The sequence below is a fragment of the Sylvia atricapilla genome, chromosome 8, assembly GCF_009819655.1.
Source record: "Sylvia atricapilla isolate bSylAtr1 chromosome 8, bSylAtr1.pri, whole genome shotgun sequence".
In the NCBI taxonomy this organism is placed as follows: Eukaryota; Metazoa; Chordata; class Aves; order Passeriformes; family Sylviidae; genus Sylvia; species Sylvia atricapilla.
In genome coordinates, this window is record NC_089147.1 from 8,220,538 (window position 1) to 8,238,653 (window position 18,116).

General features: G+C 40.1%; 1 protein-coding gene across 9 annotated transcripts in view; it reads left to right on the forward strand.

The window, feature by feature from the left end:
• Positions 1 to 18,116, forward strand: part of ABLIM1 (actin binding LIM protein 1) — a 192,069-nt gene that overhangs the window by 150,562 nt on the left and 23,391 nt on the right. For 7 of the 9 annotated variants that reach the window (XM_066323535.1, XM_066323537.1, XM_066323538.1 and 4 more), the window contains exons 10-13: positions 4,804 to 4,881; positions 6,969 to 7,124; positions 11,790 to 11,825; positions 13,084 to 13,213. In XM_066323535.1, the coding sequence (XP_066179632.1) occupies positions 4,804 to 4,881; positions 6,969 to 7,124; positions 11,790 to 11,825; positions 13,084 to 13,213 (400 nt within the window). Of the gene's footprint in view, positions 1 to 567; positions 616 to 4,803; positions 4,882 to 6,968; positions 7,125 to 11,789; positions 11,826 to 13,083; positions 13,214 to 18,116 lie in introns of all 9 variants that reach the window. The other 2 variants (XM_066323542.1, XM_066323536.1) reach the window with 2 other exon arrangements.

Genomic DNA, 18,116 nt, shown 5'->3' on the forward strand with positions numbered 1-18,116 from the left:
GTAGAAGTTTGTTTGGTACCAACATACCTTCAGTGATTATGTGCTGAAGATTCAATCTCCCTTCTGGCCTTTGTGTCCAGAAAGGAAAGAAAATCTAGTTGTAACCTATTAACCTGTATCTGTGTGAGTTGGAACTAAACGTGCTCACTGGTTTTGTCTTGATGCATATTTAGTGCAGAGGAATAAGGAATTTGAAGGAAACATTCTTGTAAGAAGGGAACAGTTAACCAGCAGAGAGGCACAAAGAATGCTGACATTGAGAGACTTTGTTGGTCTTGTACAGCCATTGAAAATTACAGAAATCCATAGGAAATCCATATTTTATGAGTCCTGGTTCCAAACACTAATCAACTGTAAAACCTTGCAATTGATAGAGCAGGTAGTCAGTGTAAAAAGTGTTGTACTGAGAAAGTCAAATCTCTTACTGTTGCTAAGTCTGCCCAGTAGAAGAAATTCCCTCCTAATCTTCTATTAGTTTATTTATAAATGTGCTTTTGAGGTTTAGAGAATTTACTGAAGCTAAAATGTTAAATGTTATTAAGTGAAAACATATTCATTCTTCTGCAGCTATTATCACCGCCTTGCATAATGAACTCTATCAAAAAATTAAGGCAGGTACTGTAAATGGTGACGATGCCTTTGTAAAACGATAGTGCATCCATTTGGCCAGATGTTCTTGGGATCAGTTTTGATCTGGTTGCCTGCACCTGTAAGTTTTTACAGAGCATGATGCTGAACATCTGTACTTGAGAATGCCAGAGCCACCACATTGTAGCAGCACCTGGATGATGTGAATGGCTCTAGCGGGGATTTTTTTTTTTGTTTTCTTTTAAGAAGTTATTCATTTAGATGGTGTACCATGCATGATGACATTACAAACAGGGGTAAATGCAGATGAACATCTTAAGCTTTGTAGCCTAATACTGAAATATCAAGTTGATCAGTTTGGGGCATCTGCATGGGTGATATGATAATTGAGCACTCAATTCACAGGGAACCTAAGAGGATGAGCATGACAGTTGGTATTATCTCTATCAGACTGCAAATAACACTGGTAAAGAACTTCTGTGTTGAAGGTAAATGCATGGAATGAAGAACAAAAACATGACAATAAGAAGTCTGTGATAAAGTGGGAAATACTGAGAAGTCTTGCAGATACTTTAGATGCTTTGTGATCTTTTTTTTCCTTTGGCTCCTTTAATGACATGCATGAATTTTTCTTGACTAAATTTCTTTTGATTTTTTTTTCACATACTTCATAGACTTTCTGTATTTGGTACAGACATCCTTTATTGATATATTTACTACTGTAACATCCATTTGTGTGGAAGAGGAAAGGAAAAAAGCGATGACTCTCCTACTCTCAGAAAATTTGGAGAAGCCACGTACCACCAGAAATGGAAAAACATATTAGCTCTTCATAGAAATTTCCCTTAAATTTCTCTACACAAAGGTGGCTTTATAAAAAGCTATAATTGAATCCCTCAAGGAAAAGAACAATCATATAAAAATGTTTCAGATCTCTTTCCATAAAAAGTAAGGCAGCTTAACTTATTTTGTTGCAGGGAGTGTGGGATAAGTGTCACAGGTCTATTGTAATGGAAGTAAATACCTCTAAATAACTGCATTCATATTAAAGATTGTGTCCTCTTTCTTTACCTGTTTTCTTTGAATAATGTGTAAAAGAGATGCACTCGTGTTATCTCCACATCTCCAATGTTAAAGGTTACATCAGGGCAAACCCTATTCCTGTTTTAGCTGTGCTCTGATCAGCTCCCCTCTAAGATGGAATTTACACCCCAGTGCAGCTACATCAGTAGAGAACTTGACCTCCAGTGTGTCTCTTGGCACCTGTTTAAGATACAGAGTCACAACGCAGGGTCAGGGATGAAAGCGTAACAATCAATCTAATAAAAGCCATACCAGGTCACAGATTTTCAAACAGGAGCTTTTATGGGTCTCTTAGGAGAGGAGCCAACCATAGCAACTAAAAGTATGGCAGAGGTGTAGCTTATATCAAGGAGTCTTTGGTGTAGGTTTGTTAAAGCAAGCAGCATAAATGTTTTTAATTGCAATACAATTGTGTTTGGGGGAAAGTGCAAAGCTGTGAAGGATTCCAGACCATATGGGAAGAAGCAGGGTAGGAAAGAGCCATCTGTGATGGAAACAGCTTGTGCAACTCAAAATAAGAAATAGGGTAAAGTGAGGCAGGAAGAGTGAGAGTAGATGTACGAGTCATTTTTCATGCACTGTCTTCAAGGGTATGTTTAGACATAAGCAAGGTACAGGACTAGGAGCTGCTAAAGGAGCCTCAGAGTTGCAGGTCTGCTTGGATTCAGCTCCTCAGGAAAAGACCAGAGTGTGCTCAGGAAAGGAGCAGAGTGTGCTCAGACCGTGGCTGACAGCAAGGCATCCTGCCCAGGCAGTGGGGAGCTTTGCAATAGGCAGAAGGTAAAAGTGATGTACACAGAAAGAATCACAGAAAATAGAAAACTGGTTTAAAGGGTGTCATTTCTGGCTCATGGCCTTGCTAGTGGGATGGCAAAGAGGAACTTGGAACAGAAACACAGTGAGGAAATGAAGAACAGGTGCTACAACTTGTCAGTCCATCTGACAATTCCTCTTGTACACCAGGGTTAAGAGCACCTAAGGAAGTTATTACCAGGATATGGCTGAAACTGTCTTCTTAAGGTGTCTAACTATTTAGTAAATTCACTGAAGTGATAATTACAAGTGAATTTTCCTTAAACAAAAAGGTTTTTATTAGTGACACTAAGAGATGAAACTAAGGAGCTGGAGCGAGGACTAAGAACGTCTTGTCTTCTGAGGCAATTATAAAAGATCCAAAGGGCCTGCCAAATGGGAATAAGCCATAACTGCCTCTAACACTTGTTTTCCTGCAACAGGGAATATTGAGCAGACAAAACTCTCAAAGTATGTCTGCCAAAAGCCAAAGGTAACAGAGATACCCCTAATAGTACCTCAAGTACTTAATACTGTTCCCTATGTCGTAATGAAAACAATTGTTGTCCATAGTAACTGCAGCAACATGTTACATGTGTCTCCACTCAAACAGAGTGAAATAGAAGAATGGAAGGGGGAATAAAGTGTTTCTCAACAGCAGCCAGATTTTCCAGTTCAATTCTTGTAACATTTCCATGAAACAAGTGCTTGTTGTTGGGTTTTTTGGTTTGGGAGGAGCTTAAGGGCAGATGAGAAATTTCTGTTCCCTTTTGAGATGTAGGAATTTGCAGCTACAGAGAAAAAAGAAAAGAAATATGTAAAGGTCCAGCTGAGAAAGTGCTCTCAAACATGCTCTGGAGAGGATTTGTGACTATGTCAGTCCATAGCTACATCTGCTCTCTGTTTGATCTGTATCTTACATTTTTTGATGGAACATATTCAAAGCCTTTTGTTTCTCTAACCCTCCCTGACTGTGGTGACTTCATTTTCAAAAGTGAAGTCAGAGAAAGCCTGCTGTATAATCCGTGTCTAGTCTTCACCATTTTATATACAGATGGTTCCAATAGCTTCTCTGGCTTTGAATTTAAAAGTAGAAAGTCTCTGGGGTCAGTTGAAGGGTTCCTTCAGGAAATGTATGCGGAGAGATAAGATAGGTCCAGTAGCCTTTTTGTGTTCACTCCAATATTTCCTAAGAAACAGCGAGCCAGGCTGTCAAGCCTTGTTACTCTTAGTCCAGGGGGCCTAACATCACAAGCTGATGAGGTAAGGACTGTTGTCTAGGATTTAATTTTAAGTGACTTTGAAGTGTCCCACTGCACTGGTGTCATCAGAGTCACGTGCTGACACGAGGGTTTGTGATGGGATTTGGTTCTTTGCAGTCAAGGGAGCAAAACTTGTTCATGGTTTTTCATTTGCAGATGGGATATGGTTGACTGCCTTAGTGTGTCTGCTGCATGCCAAGTTTAGGAGAACTGTCACAATAACCAGGGTGACTTTTGATCAAATAGAATACTTTTCAAATGCATCAGGTTTTCAGCATCCCCACATCTTGGTCATCAGTTGTTTTGTCTCCTCTCACAGAACTTCCCCCAGGGCATCAGTGTCTGTTTAGTCCTGAAAAAGTGTTGAAAAATCTACTAAATGTAGCAGCACTGGCTGTGTAGAGATGAGAGTGTCCTCATGAGTTTCAGTTTGCAGGATATTGTCATTAAACATCATGACTTTTGCAGTATGGGGAATCATGACATTGCAACCAAACATTTGACTTCCCTGCTGCATCTTGGTTGTGCTGCAGATGTAGGGAAGAGCTCCAAGAGAAGGATTTCAGGTCCTTTTACTTAGGAAGGCTAAATTCAGTTCTGATGATTTAATTCCTAATGGAAATCCAGGGCTTGAACATCTGGGAAGAGATAACATGTGTGCTGTGCTCCTCACAACAGTTTTGTCTGCTGGACTGCTGATCCCTGCAGTGGTTTGTGAACTAACGTGTTGCTAAAATGACCAGCAGGACTATCCTGGATGGTTCTTTGTATGGCTCCTACAGTGTCTCTGGCAGGTGTTGTTTGATTTTGTTCATTATTGTTGTCAGTCTAGTCTTTTACACTGTATGATTTAGAAAACCTCTTCCCCTCTCACACCACTCCTTCCCCTACCAAAAAAAAAAAAAAAAAAAAAGCCCACTTGCCTCACAAGATTGTGGAATTTTCCAGAATGCTTGCATTTGTGTTGACATTTTTTCTTGAATTCAGTTATTTTCAAGATGTATGCAGATAACTTCACTTAAAATTGCCAATGTTAATGTCTTCAGATTGCTCTCAAAAGTTCCCTTTTGTTTTTCAGCCTACAAGAACATCATCAGAAAGCATTTATTCCAGACCAGGTTCCAGTATACCTGGCTCTCCAGGCCACACTATCTATGTAAGTATTCCTTCTGGTGAATAAGCTGCCAAGCCTTTGCTTGCACATGAACTACTCATGCTGAAATAAATCACTTTTATGACGATGTTTTATTTTAATGCTTAAATTGTTAAAATTTTTGCCATGTAGCTTTTATAGCTACAGGATTTCAAGAACAGGGTAAGCCTTTTCCAGGTCACATTTCTCTTGGAAAGGTACAGTAAATCTTTTGATGTCTCTTGGTGGTGTGAAGAGGGACAGAGGGCAGAGGGGTCATTCGAATTTTAAGGATTTTGTGAGGAATTCTGTGCACTTTGATGCACAATTTTTGAGAAGTTTGCTCTCTGCACATGGGGAATGTGGGCAGCAGTGTCAACTACACTGAAAGAAGCCTGGCTTCTAACACCTTCCAAGTCAGAAATCAGATTTTTGGTTGTGAAAGGAAAGGTGGTTCTAATTTAGGAAAAAAAATACTAAGCATAATGCTAAATCATTGATTTTAGATAACCTTGAGATTATATAGATGAAAATGAAGAGTAAACCACAGAAATTTGGCAGTTACATTTATAATACTGCAGAAAAAATGTCCAAAATTACAAATCTCACATCCTGAGTTAAACTCAAGTTCGATGCATTTCAACAACCACAAAAATAAGCTGATATATGAAAAGTGTTGGCACTGCAGATATCAAAAGACAAAGCATGTCCTGGAGAACTGCCATTCTGTGGGTAATATCAATTTCATAAACTGTACCTTATGAAAATTGATTGCTGCTCAAAATCACTGTCTGTGGAGCAACATGGCAGCCTAGATCAGGGTCTACAAAAATATCTGTAATAATTTATATTGGATTAAAAGTATCCAGACATATTTGCACCTCATTAACAAACCGGTAAAAGTACTACAGAAATAGCATATGTTGATATACCTAAATATTTTAAGGATTAAAATAGCCTAAGGTATTTTTTTGTATCTGGTAATTAAAAGCTGAATAGATTTGAGTCTGTTTGTAGAGAGTGTATGTCATAAATATTTCAAGCCTTGCTTTCTCTAGCAGAAAGAGAAGTTTTGTATTGTTTCCAGTTTAAGGCATTGCTTAAGAACCACCAAGACCAGTGGTTGTTAAAGAGCTTGTGAAGGCAAATGCATATTAATCTGAAATTACTAGGTGCTAGCACTCAGAACAGAACTGAATGTGAGTTCTCTTATGCAATCTACTATGAATAAAGTAGCTTGTAGAAGGTGTTGAAAAACAATTTCAATATCCTTTTTCCTCCTTAGTCATCAGTGTATTTCTGTAAGGTAGGTAAAAATGTATGATGATTTATTTAAAGTCTTTCTGTAAGTAAAGAAAGATATTAGTTATCTAAACTAAATGTAAGGCCTCTTTCTATCTCCCTCGAATGGGTGCAGCTGACTTTGGAATTTATTTCCTACTTCTGTTTTTTTAACCAGTCAAGATCTCCTTGCAGTCTTAGTGGAAAAAATAGTCCATACTTGCACATGTGGTTGGTAAGGAGCAGATGCTTTAGCCAGAAGCTTGGGCGTAAGATGAGTGATGAATGCAATGTAATAATTTTATTTGGGAGTTTGGATACCCAGTCCTGACAGTCCTCCTTGTCTTTTTATTTCCTTCCAATAAGTTCTGTTTCCTCTTGTGTGCACAGTTATAAATTGAGTATCTGTCTGTGGTCTTCAGCATGAAATCCTTTTGTAATCTCTGTAATCTGCAAACTAAATTGATGTTATCACCCATTTTACATATGGGAAAACAAGAGCAGAAAGGTGAAAATACTTGCCTGAGGCCACAAAATGAGTCATTTGCAGAGCTGAAGTTTCCAGCTCACTACTGGGGATAAAAAAACTTTTGTAACTAGATCTATATATGCCATGTTCTTTCTTCCCTAAGAGAAGAGAAAACATTGTGAGCTGCTGTAGAGGAGGCCTGAAGAGAAGAACAAGAAGCATTCACTCCACATGTAGGGTACCAAAAAGGGGTTTCCATAGCAACAGTGTGACAACAAATACACAAAATCATGAACTGTGTAAAACAGAAATTGCCAGTGCATTTGTGTAAGTTAATTTATCTTCTGTCTTTGACCTTTAGGCAAAAGTAGACAATGAAATCCTTGATTACAAGGATTTAGCAGCCATTCCCAAAGTCAAGGCCATTTATGACATTGAACGTCCAGACCTAATTACTTATGAGCCATTCTACACCTCCGCCTACGAGGACAGACAGGAGAGACAGAGTCTTGGAGAGGTAATGACCCACCAGCACCTCATTCCACTGTGCACTGCATCCAGAGCCTGCTTCGCTTCCATGGGCACTCCTGAGGTCCTTGCTGCTGCTGCTCTTCACACTGCTTTGTGTCTGTCTGATCTGGGGGTTCTGGGAACACTCACGGTGCTGCCTCACATGTCAAACTGCAGAATTGGAGACCAACATTAGCACAGGGGGCAGTTTGCAGGCTGTCTCCTTGTGCTTCCTCATAACTCCCATGGATATCCTAATCTTTGGGAATGGCAAGGTCCAGAACATGAGGCAAAAGCCAATGTGCTGCTGTGCTGTGGAGTACCAATATTCCCAAGAGAATAGGAGGAATACCGAGATATTCTATGGACTAAGAGCAGCAGGATACTTATGTCACAGATACTGGAGGGAAATACATATCACCCACCAGAGCACTTTGCCAGACATACTGGATAAAATTGTGTCAGGATGAAGTGCTCTTCCACCTGGGAAAGCAGGTTAATTGTGTTATAGAAATACCTGCTTCTCATTTTAACCTGCTGACATTTAGTAAGGACACTTGTATCATGCAGCAATAAGAAACAGCTATGTCATTTATTCTTCTAAACTGGTATGTGAAGGTGTCTTTCAGGTTGTCTGTCCCCAGTTTTCTCAGGTGCATTTCCATAGCTGCAATTATTATTTACATGATTCCAGTTCAGTCTGTGAAGCAAGTTTTGTCATGTAATACCCTCTGTCTGTGAATCAGACTTCCTGAATGCAAATCTAAATGGATGTGGAAATGGATTTACTGCTGCAATCTCCGTGACCTTACTGACTGTAACTGAATTGAGTATGAAGATAAGTTGAAGAAGAAAAAATTACAGTAAAACATTCAGGCACCAGTGGTCTGTAGATGACCAGATCAGTGTGACTGAAAATCTGCTTTCTTATCATGTTCTGCCCACCAGCAGATCAGAACTGCATCAGTTTTTCTCCTTTATTCTTTAATGCTTTATAGTTTTTTGAATTGTGAATTGGAAATTCAGCTCAGGAATAAAATAAGAGATTAACAGGTCAGAACATTACAGAATTTCTCCCCTCCAATTAATGTTGGTAGTGAATCCAACTGGCATCTGGTTCAAACCACTATGAGATGCATTGGTGACCTCTGATCAATTCCAACAGGCCTGACCCATTCCACAAAACCTGCTACAAACATATGTCTCTTGTCAGTCACACAGGAGGAGCTAATCTCACCAGAGAAGGTGAACTATATGTTAATCCTTAAAGGGAAGCTTCTTACTGACAAAGCAGTATGTTGGAAGCTGATAAAGCAATGTGGTGTAAGTTGGCTGCTTTTATGCTTGTTCTGAGAATAAGCAAAAGCCTTCAGGGTTTTCTTACACCATATTTTCACTGGCATTAAATTCAGTTAATTTCTAGTGACTATGAAAATTTGTTCTGGAAGCAGGAGGGGCTCTCACCTTCTTTTCAGAACATCTTGGGTTTTCACCCAATGCTACTGCTGACTTCTGTCACCTTGGGCAAGTTACCTCACCTCTTTGTATCTGTTTCTCGTCCCTTCCCTTGCCCTAATGAGAACACAAGCCCATTGGGGTGGAGTGATCCCTTACCCTGTGTTTGTGTTGTGGTAATCAAGTGACAGCAATCTTGGTACAACATACATCAGTCCCCATCATCTTTAAAAAGCAAAGAAGGTGACATGCTTAGTCGTGCAGACAGTGATTTGTCCTGCATTCTCTTTGCAAAGGGTGTGTTTGTAGTGGTGTTAAATTAAAGAGGACTCTCAGTTTATGCTTGTGGACTAGAAATGCCCCTCATCATGATTTAAAAAGAAAAATCACCCGTCTCAGCAAAGAAAAGATTTTTGGGTGGACAAGGGGAGATGCTGAAGTGGCACCCCTTGTGCATCCAGAGTTCCTTTTGTACCCCTTGGATGGGTACAAGGATGTACAAGGATGTACCCCTTGTAGATCCAAAGTTCATCCAGAGACGGACACAAACCCTAATTCTAGGGACTGGGCTGCAAGCCAACGGTACCTTTTACCCCCAGAAGGGGGGGAGGCAGCGCGGCAGTGGGCAGAGCCGGGGCTGCGCTCCCGGGCAGGGCGGTTCCCACTCGCCGCCCCGCTCGCTCCATCCCGCATTGTCCCGGCGCCCTCTCGCGGGGAGCGCCCTTCAGAGACACCAGATCGGGAATTCACTGTCTGTTACCCAGTCAGAAAGTTTCCAGAAACTGCCAGGTATTCAGATTCTTCAGGACCTGTCACTTTTACCCTGCGAGCAGCAACATGATAAGCACTCAAGTCGTCCTTTCTCAGCTCCACCTTTCGCTGGATATATAAGCAGCATTTTACCTCTATGTGCTTTTTTCCAAGTATTCTGTTTGTTGAAAACACTGAAACACCTTTCATTAACAAGCAGATATAAAATGAAAAAAGGATTTTTTTCTAACATGATAGATGCTTCAAAATGGAGCAGGAATCCCACCTGGTAGTTCAGGTAAAAGACAGATAAAATGGCATCAGAGTGAAATGCTGAAACTTGTGTTGCAGAATGACACCTGTAAAAATTAGCAGAAATTTCCCAGACAACAGAATTACCTGTGTGACTTCAGGTATTAGAGCAGACACTCAGATCTCAAAGCAACAGAGAATTGAGCCTGTTGCAGTAGAAATTTTATGTAAGTTTGGTCAGAAGGAGCCCTCTTCCCCTTCCTCTTTCCCCTTCCTCTTTCCCCTTCCCTCTTCCATTTCCTCTTCCCTTCTCCCTTCCCCTTCTCTTCCCTCTTCCCCTTCCTCACCTGGAGTCATCACTGTATTTGCACTGCCTTGCCATTCTGGAACGGAGTTGATTTTCTCAGTTTCCTGCACAGTGTGTTTCAAACTGATCACAGTGTGGCCTTCTGCAATAGACCAGGTTTTGAAAGACCTGGAGAACCAAACACTCCTTGGCAGCCTCAGAGTTTGAGATCTGATGGTTCACCTGTGCATGACAAAACAGTAACTTGGCTGCAGAGTTCCATTTCCCAAAAAACAACAAGATGATGTCAGCTAGTGATAGAGTAAAAATACATGAAAGGAAAAATACCTGGATTCAGCATGCTACTTTCTGGGCTGCCTTCCCAGTCTTCGATTCCTATGACTACCTTTAACTGTAGCCATTACCCCAGCATCCAGGTAACCCCTGCAGATGATAGAAATTCGTTTATTTAGAGTAACACATGACTTACTAGTAGAAAAATGTGGGAATGCACCTCACAACATGTGATTTTTTCATTCATATTGAAAGTTTTAGGTTAGCTCTCAGTTTTTGTAGAGAATTTTGTTCCAAAGCACTGTGTATGGCATACTTCATGTGGAGCAAAGTTTTTACAGCTGCTGCTGTTAGATGATAGGAATTAGGAAAATATAAATGTAAAAGACTTTCAAGGCTTTGATGGAAAGTAGCAAAAGTAGTCTTTAACAGTTTTATAGAAACTTGCTGAAAAGATGTCCTATATCCAACAAAAAGTGTTGCTCCTTTGTTTGGATACTTAGCATTCCCAGTGTCACCAGCCCCATGAGAGTGAATGGTCTCTCAATCCAAAATTTATGGATAGCTACCAGCTGGATATTTATTACCAGAAACTCTGCACACATTTTACACTACTGCTGTTGTACATCAGTGTAGTAGTTAGACCAGAATCAGCAGTTTTGCTTCTGAGATGCTATTTTAATAGCTATCTCATTCTGTAATTGTGGTGTTGTTTAAGAGCATAATCTCTTGCCCAGTTTATTATGACAAATAATATTGAAGTTTTGTGCACTGAGGAAATAATTAAGTTCTGATTTCCCAGCTTCAAATTGTCTGGTGGTTGAAGAGCACATAACTGGTAATTACACATAGCCTCTATTCCTGTTTGTACCATCAGCATATGCATAATCATATTCTTCCAAAGGTATTTCTTGCCTCAGTTTCCTTTCCTGTGCTGCAGAAACTTTTCATAATATTGTGCATATTTCTGCCCACTGGCCTTTGTGCAGTTCTTTCAATACTCATGCCTGTAATTCCTGTCTGTTCTCCTTACATAACCATGGAGGAACACAGAGATTTAAAGGAGGTCATATCAAAGAAATGTTGATGGAAACTACGTGCTCCTTTGCATGGGTATGAAATGTAAGGCCTTGGGGAGAAGCACATTTTTGCCGGAGTGTGTGCGTCGGAGGGAAAACATGCTTCATCCTGAAAGATATTCTGTATTTTGATTTTCCATGCAAAGCTCTGAGTTAAGTTTATTTACTTCTGATTTCCATTTTAAAGATTTCTTCATGACAGGCACGGTTATTAAATTAATAACTCTTTCTGATTTTGATCTTTACAGCTATGTTTTAATTACCACAGTGATTAGATGGCTAAGATGATGTTGCATGATACTTGACTGAATTACGCTTATAAATTATAATCACGCTTATAAAGATTTCCCAGAAACTTTAAACGTCAGTGATTTATGGACCAGTCCCTGAGCCATGTGGAAAAAGCAGGTTCCAGTGCTGGAATGGCCTCAGTAATTTCTGCATTGCCACTTTACATTGTCATATCTCAGAGTATCTGCAGCAATGTTTAGATTACCATTTTCTGGCCCAGCATATGCAATGATATTTCATAACCGTATTTTTTATGTCTTTGCAGTCTCCAAGGACATTATCACCTACCCCTTCTGCAGAAGTAAGTTTGGTGGAACCTTTGGGGGCAGTGTCCCATGTGATCAGAATTATTCCCTCGAGCCAGTGCAGGCGTTGGGTGTGCTGTCAGTCAGATCCATCTCTGTTTGCCACACAGACATGTTTTCTCAGTGTTGAAACTTAACAAAAATTATTTCTAAGAAGGAAACCTGAAGCTCTTACTGAAAGATTGTAAAAGAAGTGGAGGTGCCACTCCTCCCGTTGCTGTCTGCAAAGCAGAGCCCTTTGTCCAGCAGGCGTCACTTCTGGTACATTCCTGCTCCTTGTGGCACAGGCGGATTCAGATCTCGAGAGCTGCGGGATTTACAGGGGATAAAATGCTGCTCTAAGCTTCTGAATAATAACCCATGTTTGCTACTGAAACGTTTGCCGTTTTGTCTTTAAGAAAACATAACTATGGTCTGGTCTGGTTTTGCTTTGCCAGAGGAGTTAATTTGAGCATCATAATAACGTGAAAGATTTGGGAAGTCATTTGTCAGGATACAATAGATGCTCCTGCAGAATCATTATCAGTGCATTATCCTGTTGCTTATTTGCAACATAAAAGTTGTATTTATTGCTACTAGTTAAAAATTAAGGGACTATAAATTTTCGTGTAAATCTTAATGCATTAATCGGTCCTTCCCCTGTTGTCCTGGTTTAGTTTGCTTCATGGAGGGCTGGGGGGTTGAGGGTGTTGATTGTTTTGAGGTTTTTTGTTTGTTTCTTTTATTGGCTTTTTTTACCCCTAGGAAATGAAGTAAACTGAATTTTGCTATACAAGGTGTCATGTTTTCAGATGCATGGGGAATCTGATTTGGATATAAATACTGCTGATGTAGCTGGTGCCACATGGTGAATTTAGCCACAGAGAGCTCTGTGCTGCAACTATTGAATTCTTGCTGCTCTCCAAGTTAGTTCACTGGTGGCCAGCTCGTGTGTCTTGTGCAGGACACTGCAGGATACACATGCTCTGGATGCAGCTTCCCTTATGGAGTCAGGCAATGTGGGCAAATCTAGGATTATTATAGAGTTTAACAGAAATTACAGGTGCAGTTGGAACCTTCCAAGGCTGAATCCTGACTGTAAAAATGGGTTGGAGCAGATCCTTGGAGAACAGTGCTAATGAAGTAGGTTGAAAGCTTAAGGGATGTTGCTATTTCAGTCGCTTCTGCTGATGCCTTCAGATCCACGGAAGTTAAGTGCTGCTAAAAATGTGTTGTGTGCATTTCCATTTATCAGTGGCTGCCTCTGTCCTGCAGGGCTACCAGGACATTCGGGACCGCATGATTCACAGGTCTACCAGCCAGGGCTCCATTAACTCTCCCGTGTACAGCCGCCACAGCTACACCCCCACCATGTCACGTTCCCCCCAGCACTTCCACAGACCTGGTAAGGGCAACTGCATTACAAGTACATGCAAAAATATTGTTTCTTTATTATGCCACTCAGTGGTGCAGTGAAGCACCTCTTTCTCTTTGAAGTGGAAGTTTAGGATTGAAAAATTGTTGTGTATTTTAATGTCTCATTTTCTATCTGGGTTTTTTGTTTGGTTTTGTTGTTATGGATTGACGTAGTCTTTTGCACTAGGCTGATTGTTTCTTGCATCATAAATATGCAACATCTGGTTTTGTTTCAAATCAGTTCTTTTTAAAATATTTGTATGTTTCTGAAAGGAAGCGATGATTTGCAGCAGTGAATCGCAAACTTCATTCTGGGGTTTGGGAAAAGTATCGTATATTGGAAACAAAAATTATGGCTTGACTGTACAGAAGTTAGTAATGTAGAAGTTTACTCCCTTGTAAAAAATTCCTTTAAAGCTTGGTGCACCCATAGAATCTCATATTCAGAAGCAAACCACCTATATATTCCAAATTACCAGTCATTTTTTAAGACATGGACTCAGAAGGTGTCTTTTTAATTAAAGCCATAGTCAATTGCCTGGGAACACTTGAAAACACAAACTTTACTTTCCGGTTTAGCAGTGATGTGCAAGTCCTACGTACAATATAGTAAATGTACAGGTCATTCAGGTTCCCAGTGCCTTCAAAATTACTGGTTGTGTATCTAAAAGCAAGATATGAAAATGAATTATTCATCCACAGCCAAACTGCATAAAAATATATCACTAAATGCTATTCATTCAAGGCTTTTTAAGACTGATTTTATCGTGTATGGTAATGAATTAAATCTTTGTGATCTGTTTTTAAATTAAGTGATATAATCACACAGTTTCATCTTTCTTGGTGATTACAGCTGAACAGTTGGGATGCCAAAAGCCCATATGCAATAGGAGCTGCATTTTTAAAATTAAAGATGTATAATAGAGCCACCACTGTGGAACTTGAATGCAGTAGCCATTTCCTAGGGGGGGTGGGCTGAAAGCAGCCAATTGTGTCTGTCAGTGAATGCCTTATTTAAGGGACCTAAGGGAGGTGGGACAGAAGCAAATTGTGTCTGATACTCAGTGCTGACAACATGACTGTGTTTTAAGATGACATTGGAACTGAAACTGAAAGAGACTTGAAAATGTGAAAAAGCTGCAAACTTCTGTCCCTTGATTCTGCAGTTCTGAGGGGATTTTTCCATTTTTATCTGTTGTCTCAGGGATATGAACAAATCCAGGCCCTATTCCAGACTTGACTGTAATTGAATTTTACTGTCTGTGTTCAGTCAAAGACCTTCCCCAGAAGCAATCTCTGTTTACGTAACTCTTGTGATGGGCAGATGGGCTCAAGCCAGAGTTGTGATCCAACGTAAAACCTTCCAAAGTCCACAGCCTGAAGGATTTTCTGGAGAGATACTTGTTCAAACTTGTCTAAGTTCAGATGATCTCATCTTGGGCTCACCTGTTACTGATTCTCATATGACACAGAAATAATTCTGTAAAATTTGTCATTTCATGTTTCCTACCCTGTTTTGGGGTAATCGTTAAAGCTACTTTAATAATTTTCCTACAGTAGTTATTTATTGAATAATAGCACAAATATATGGGGTTTTTTTCTCCTAATGGCAGTTCTTTTCACCACATTACTTTGCAAGAATAATTTCTTTCTGAATAAACCCAGTGGCCCCAGATCACTTCTCTTTTGCTCCCAACTAGCCCTTGAGAGAGAAGTGAACTGCTGTACTGACGTTGTCAGCATGAGGCTCTTCAAAAATCGAGTGCTACAAGTTCTGAAAAAGTTTGCAGCCTTTTCCTCCCTTGGTGCCCCAGTTGATGTTGGCAGCATATTGGAATGCCTTAAAACAATGGAAAACAGCTTGCATGCCTCTTGACTGACATTTTTTGGTCAGGCACTTTTCAAACCAGCTGCTTTCTTAACTAATTGAGCGTCAATGTTTGTGATGTTTGCATGCTGGTAGCAGGCTACTTTCTGGTAACGAGGCATTGGTCAGAAGCTCATTAAGCCAATGATGTTATGCTAAATTAGCGATGCAGTTCAAACCTAACCCTCTCTTCTAACACCTCCTGTAATTTCGTCTTTAACCTTTACGGACCCTTTTGGTGCGTCTTTAACCGTTTTGTTTTCTTTTCTCCTTCCTCCTTTTCCAGAATCCTAACTGTTCAATGCCTTTTTTTTTTTTTTTTCTTTCTTTCTTTTTTTTTTTTTCTTTTCCCCTTCCTTCGAAAGCCTCCTCCTTCCCTGCCTGTCTCTTATGGCTTTTCTTTGTCTCCGTTCTGTCCTGCCCCGCGCCTGCCTCCCCGCTGCCGCAGAGCTGCTGGCTCTGGGTGCGCAGCGTGCGCTCCATGACTCCCGCCCCAACTCCCCCTTCCGACACCACCTCATCCCCCGGGCCGCAGGTAAGGAGCCGGGCCTCTCTCCGGGGAGTACCCTCCCTGCAGGCTGGAGATGTGTTGGCGCTCTTGGCAGAGCTGAGAACGCGTTGCCTATGACTGCGCAGCTGAGCATGCCTCGAAATGTGCTGTTGCACTCCAAACTACGTCTAGAATAGACATAACGTCCTTTTTCTTTGGAGGAAATATGTCATTTCTAAGGGCCCTAGTTGAAGAGTCACCAAGCATTTAGCAGTAGAAACACGCAGAAAAGAGTTGCCATTTATTGTTCAGAACCTCTTTAATTTAGCTTCTTTCCAAAGCAGTACGCAACAATCCCTTCAGCGGTTAGTTTACCAAATTTAATTATTACTGCTGCGTTATTAAAATATGCAGTGAAAAAGTTGATTACAGTATTACTGAATGAGTACAAGATGATAAAAAATATGGAGAAGAAGAAATGAGATGATATAAAGATCAATGGCAACAAGGAACCTAATCTTTGTTATTCACCTTGGCAGTAATTAGGGGTCAACAAAGTAAAATTAAAATCTCTAGGCCTCTCCTCAACCAGTGCAAATCAGCAGGCTCTACTGAAGGCAGTAGCACTGCAAGGATTTACATTATCTGAGGATCTGGACCTTATTTCAATCTTTTATTTTCCATGGTTTGATTGGGAGGAAGATTCTTCTTTCACTGTCTCCCTTCAAGGAACTCATTTAGCTCAATAAGCTTCTAGTTTTGTTTCTTGCTTTTCATGAATGTGGTTTTACTCTGAGTTCTATTGGAGCACTTGGCTGGGCCATCTCTTCTGTTTGAGGGGAGAAGGTCATAGCTTATATCACCTACAAGAGCTCAAAAAGAGAAAGCTGAGTAAACTGAACATAGATTCCAATCTGGCACCATTGATTAATGTAGATACTCATACACTGGTGATATTTAAAAGCAGTTGATAGAAAGTTGTTGCAATGAGGTTTCAAGAAATGCTAATAGATCTCAACATCTCAACATCATATCTAATCAGATCACAACTGCTAATTTTATTCTTGCCTTTCTTTAAATGGTTTTTGGTAATCTGCACTATCTACTTTTCTACTATTTTTCTATTTTTAAAAAAATCTCACTTAAAAAGGATTGGGACCCTTAAAAATATCTATACTGCTCATTTCGGCATGCAGCATAGTCCTTGCAGTTTCAACATTTCTTTGCTGTAAATCCAAAATAATGCTCACACTCTTTCAAGTGGCATTTTCATACTTTTTCTGTTGAGAAAATAGCTTCTTCAGCAGATAAAGGAGAAGAACTATTGGAAGTCCATGCTCGTTGTTTTCAGATTTCAGAGAATCACCTGGCATGAAGCTCAGGTATCTTTCTCAGTTATTGGTAGAAAAGGCCAAGTGGGATTGTGAGTGCTGTAGACAGGAGGAGGACATGGTTTTTATCAGATATGTCCTGAAAGATGTTGTAGGAATCCTCGATTTTCTGAAGGCCTGGACAGCATTTATGTGTCACAGCTCAGTCAGGCTCGTGGAAGCTCAAATTTGTATCACTGTGAGAGAAGAGTCACCATGTGATCTTTTTACTGGCTCAGCTTTTCTCACTTGTACTTTTAGCAAGAAGATGAACTTGGTGTTGGTTTGTAAGGAAGATTTCACAAAACTATAACTTTTCATTTTTTTCCCTTTAGGAGTCAGAAAATAAAGATCATGTCTCAACTGCTTTGGTAAAGGGGCATGATTTTCCAGCAGCATAATGATAACTGGTGTCATATGACATGTTACACCCATGCTATTTTGTATACTCAGGCCAGAAAATAAGACATTTAGACCAGTTTCGGTGTGTTTTCATAAAACATAAGGCTTAAAGAAGCATAATGATTAACCCTCCTAGATAGACACAGCCAAAAATAAAAAAGATTGGAGGAGTGAAAGGGTCTAAACATGCCTCAGAGTGAGAGTTTGTTGATGTAACATATATGTTGAAAAAGCCGGAAGAGTGTGTAATATGCATCAGTTTAGACTTCATTTAATCTAATTTGGACTCTCCATTGAATTTGGTCTTGTCTCAATAAAGTACTGTCTTTGCTATGAAAGAATCAAAACAAGTCCACGAATGAAAGAAACCCTGACCCCTCTGAAATCAGAGACAAAACTCTCATTGAGAGCCAGGATTTCATTTTGCATGCCTAGAATTTTTCAGAGGCATTCAAGAATATTGCAAAGCCTCCATAAGATTTCCATGTAAAAGAGTTCCAAAGTAATGTATATTCCTTAGCTCACAGACCTTCCCATGAGGAATCTACTCACCCTCATAGAGAATTTGGACCTTGATTTTCATAGGTTCCCTCTTTCCTTCCCTGAGGCAGCTCTCTGAAGTCAAATGCTTTCTGCAACCTGGTAACTATTTCCAGGGGTTTGTGGATGCAGGTGAAAGTTCTGCTCTTGAAGACAGCTGTGTATTGGCTTTTTCATGATTTTCAGTTTTCTGTGTGAATAAAGGCTCCACATCTGGACAAGA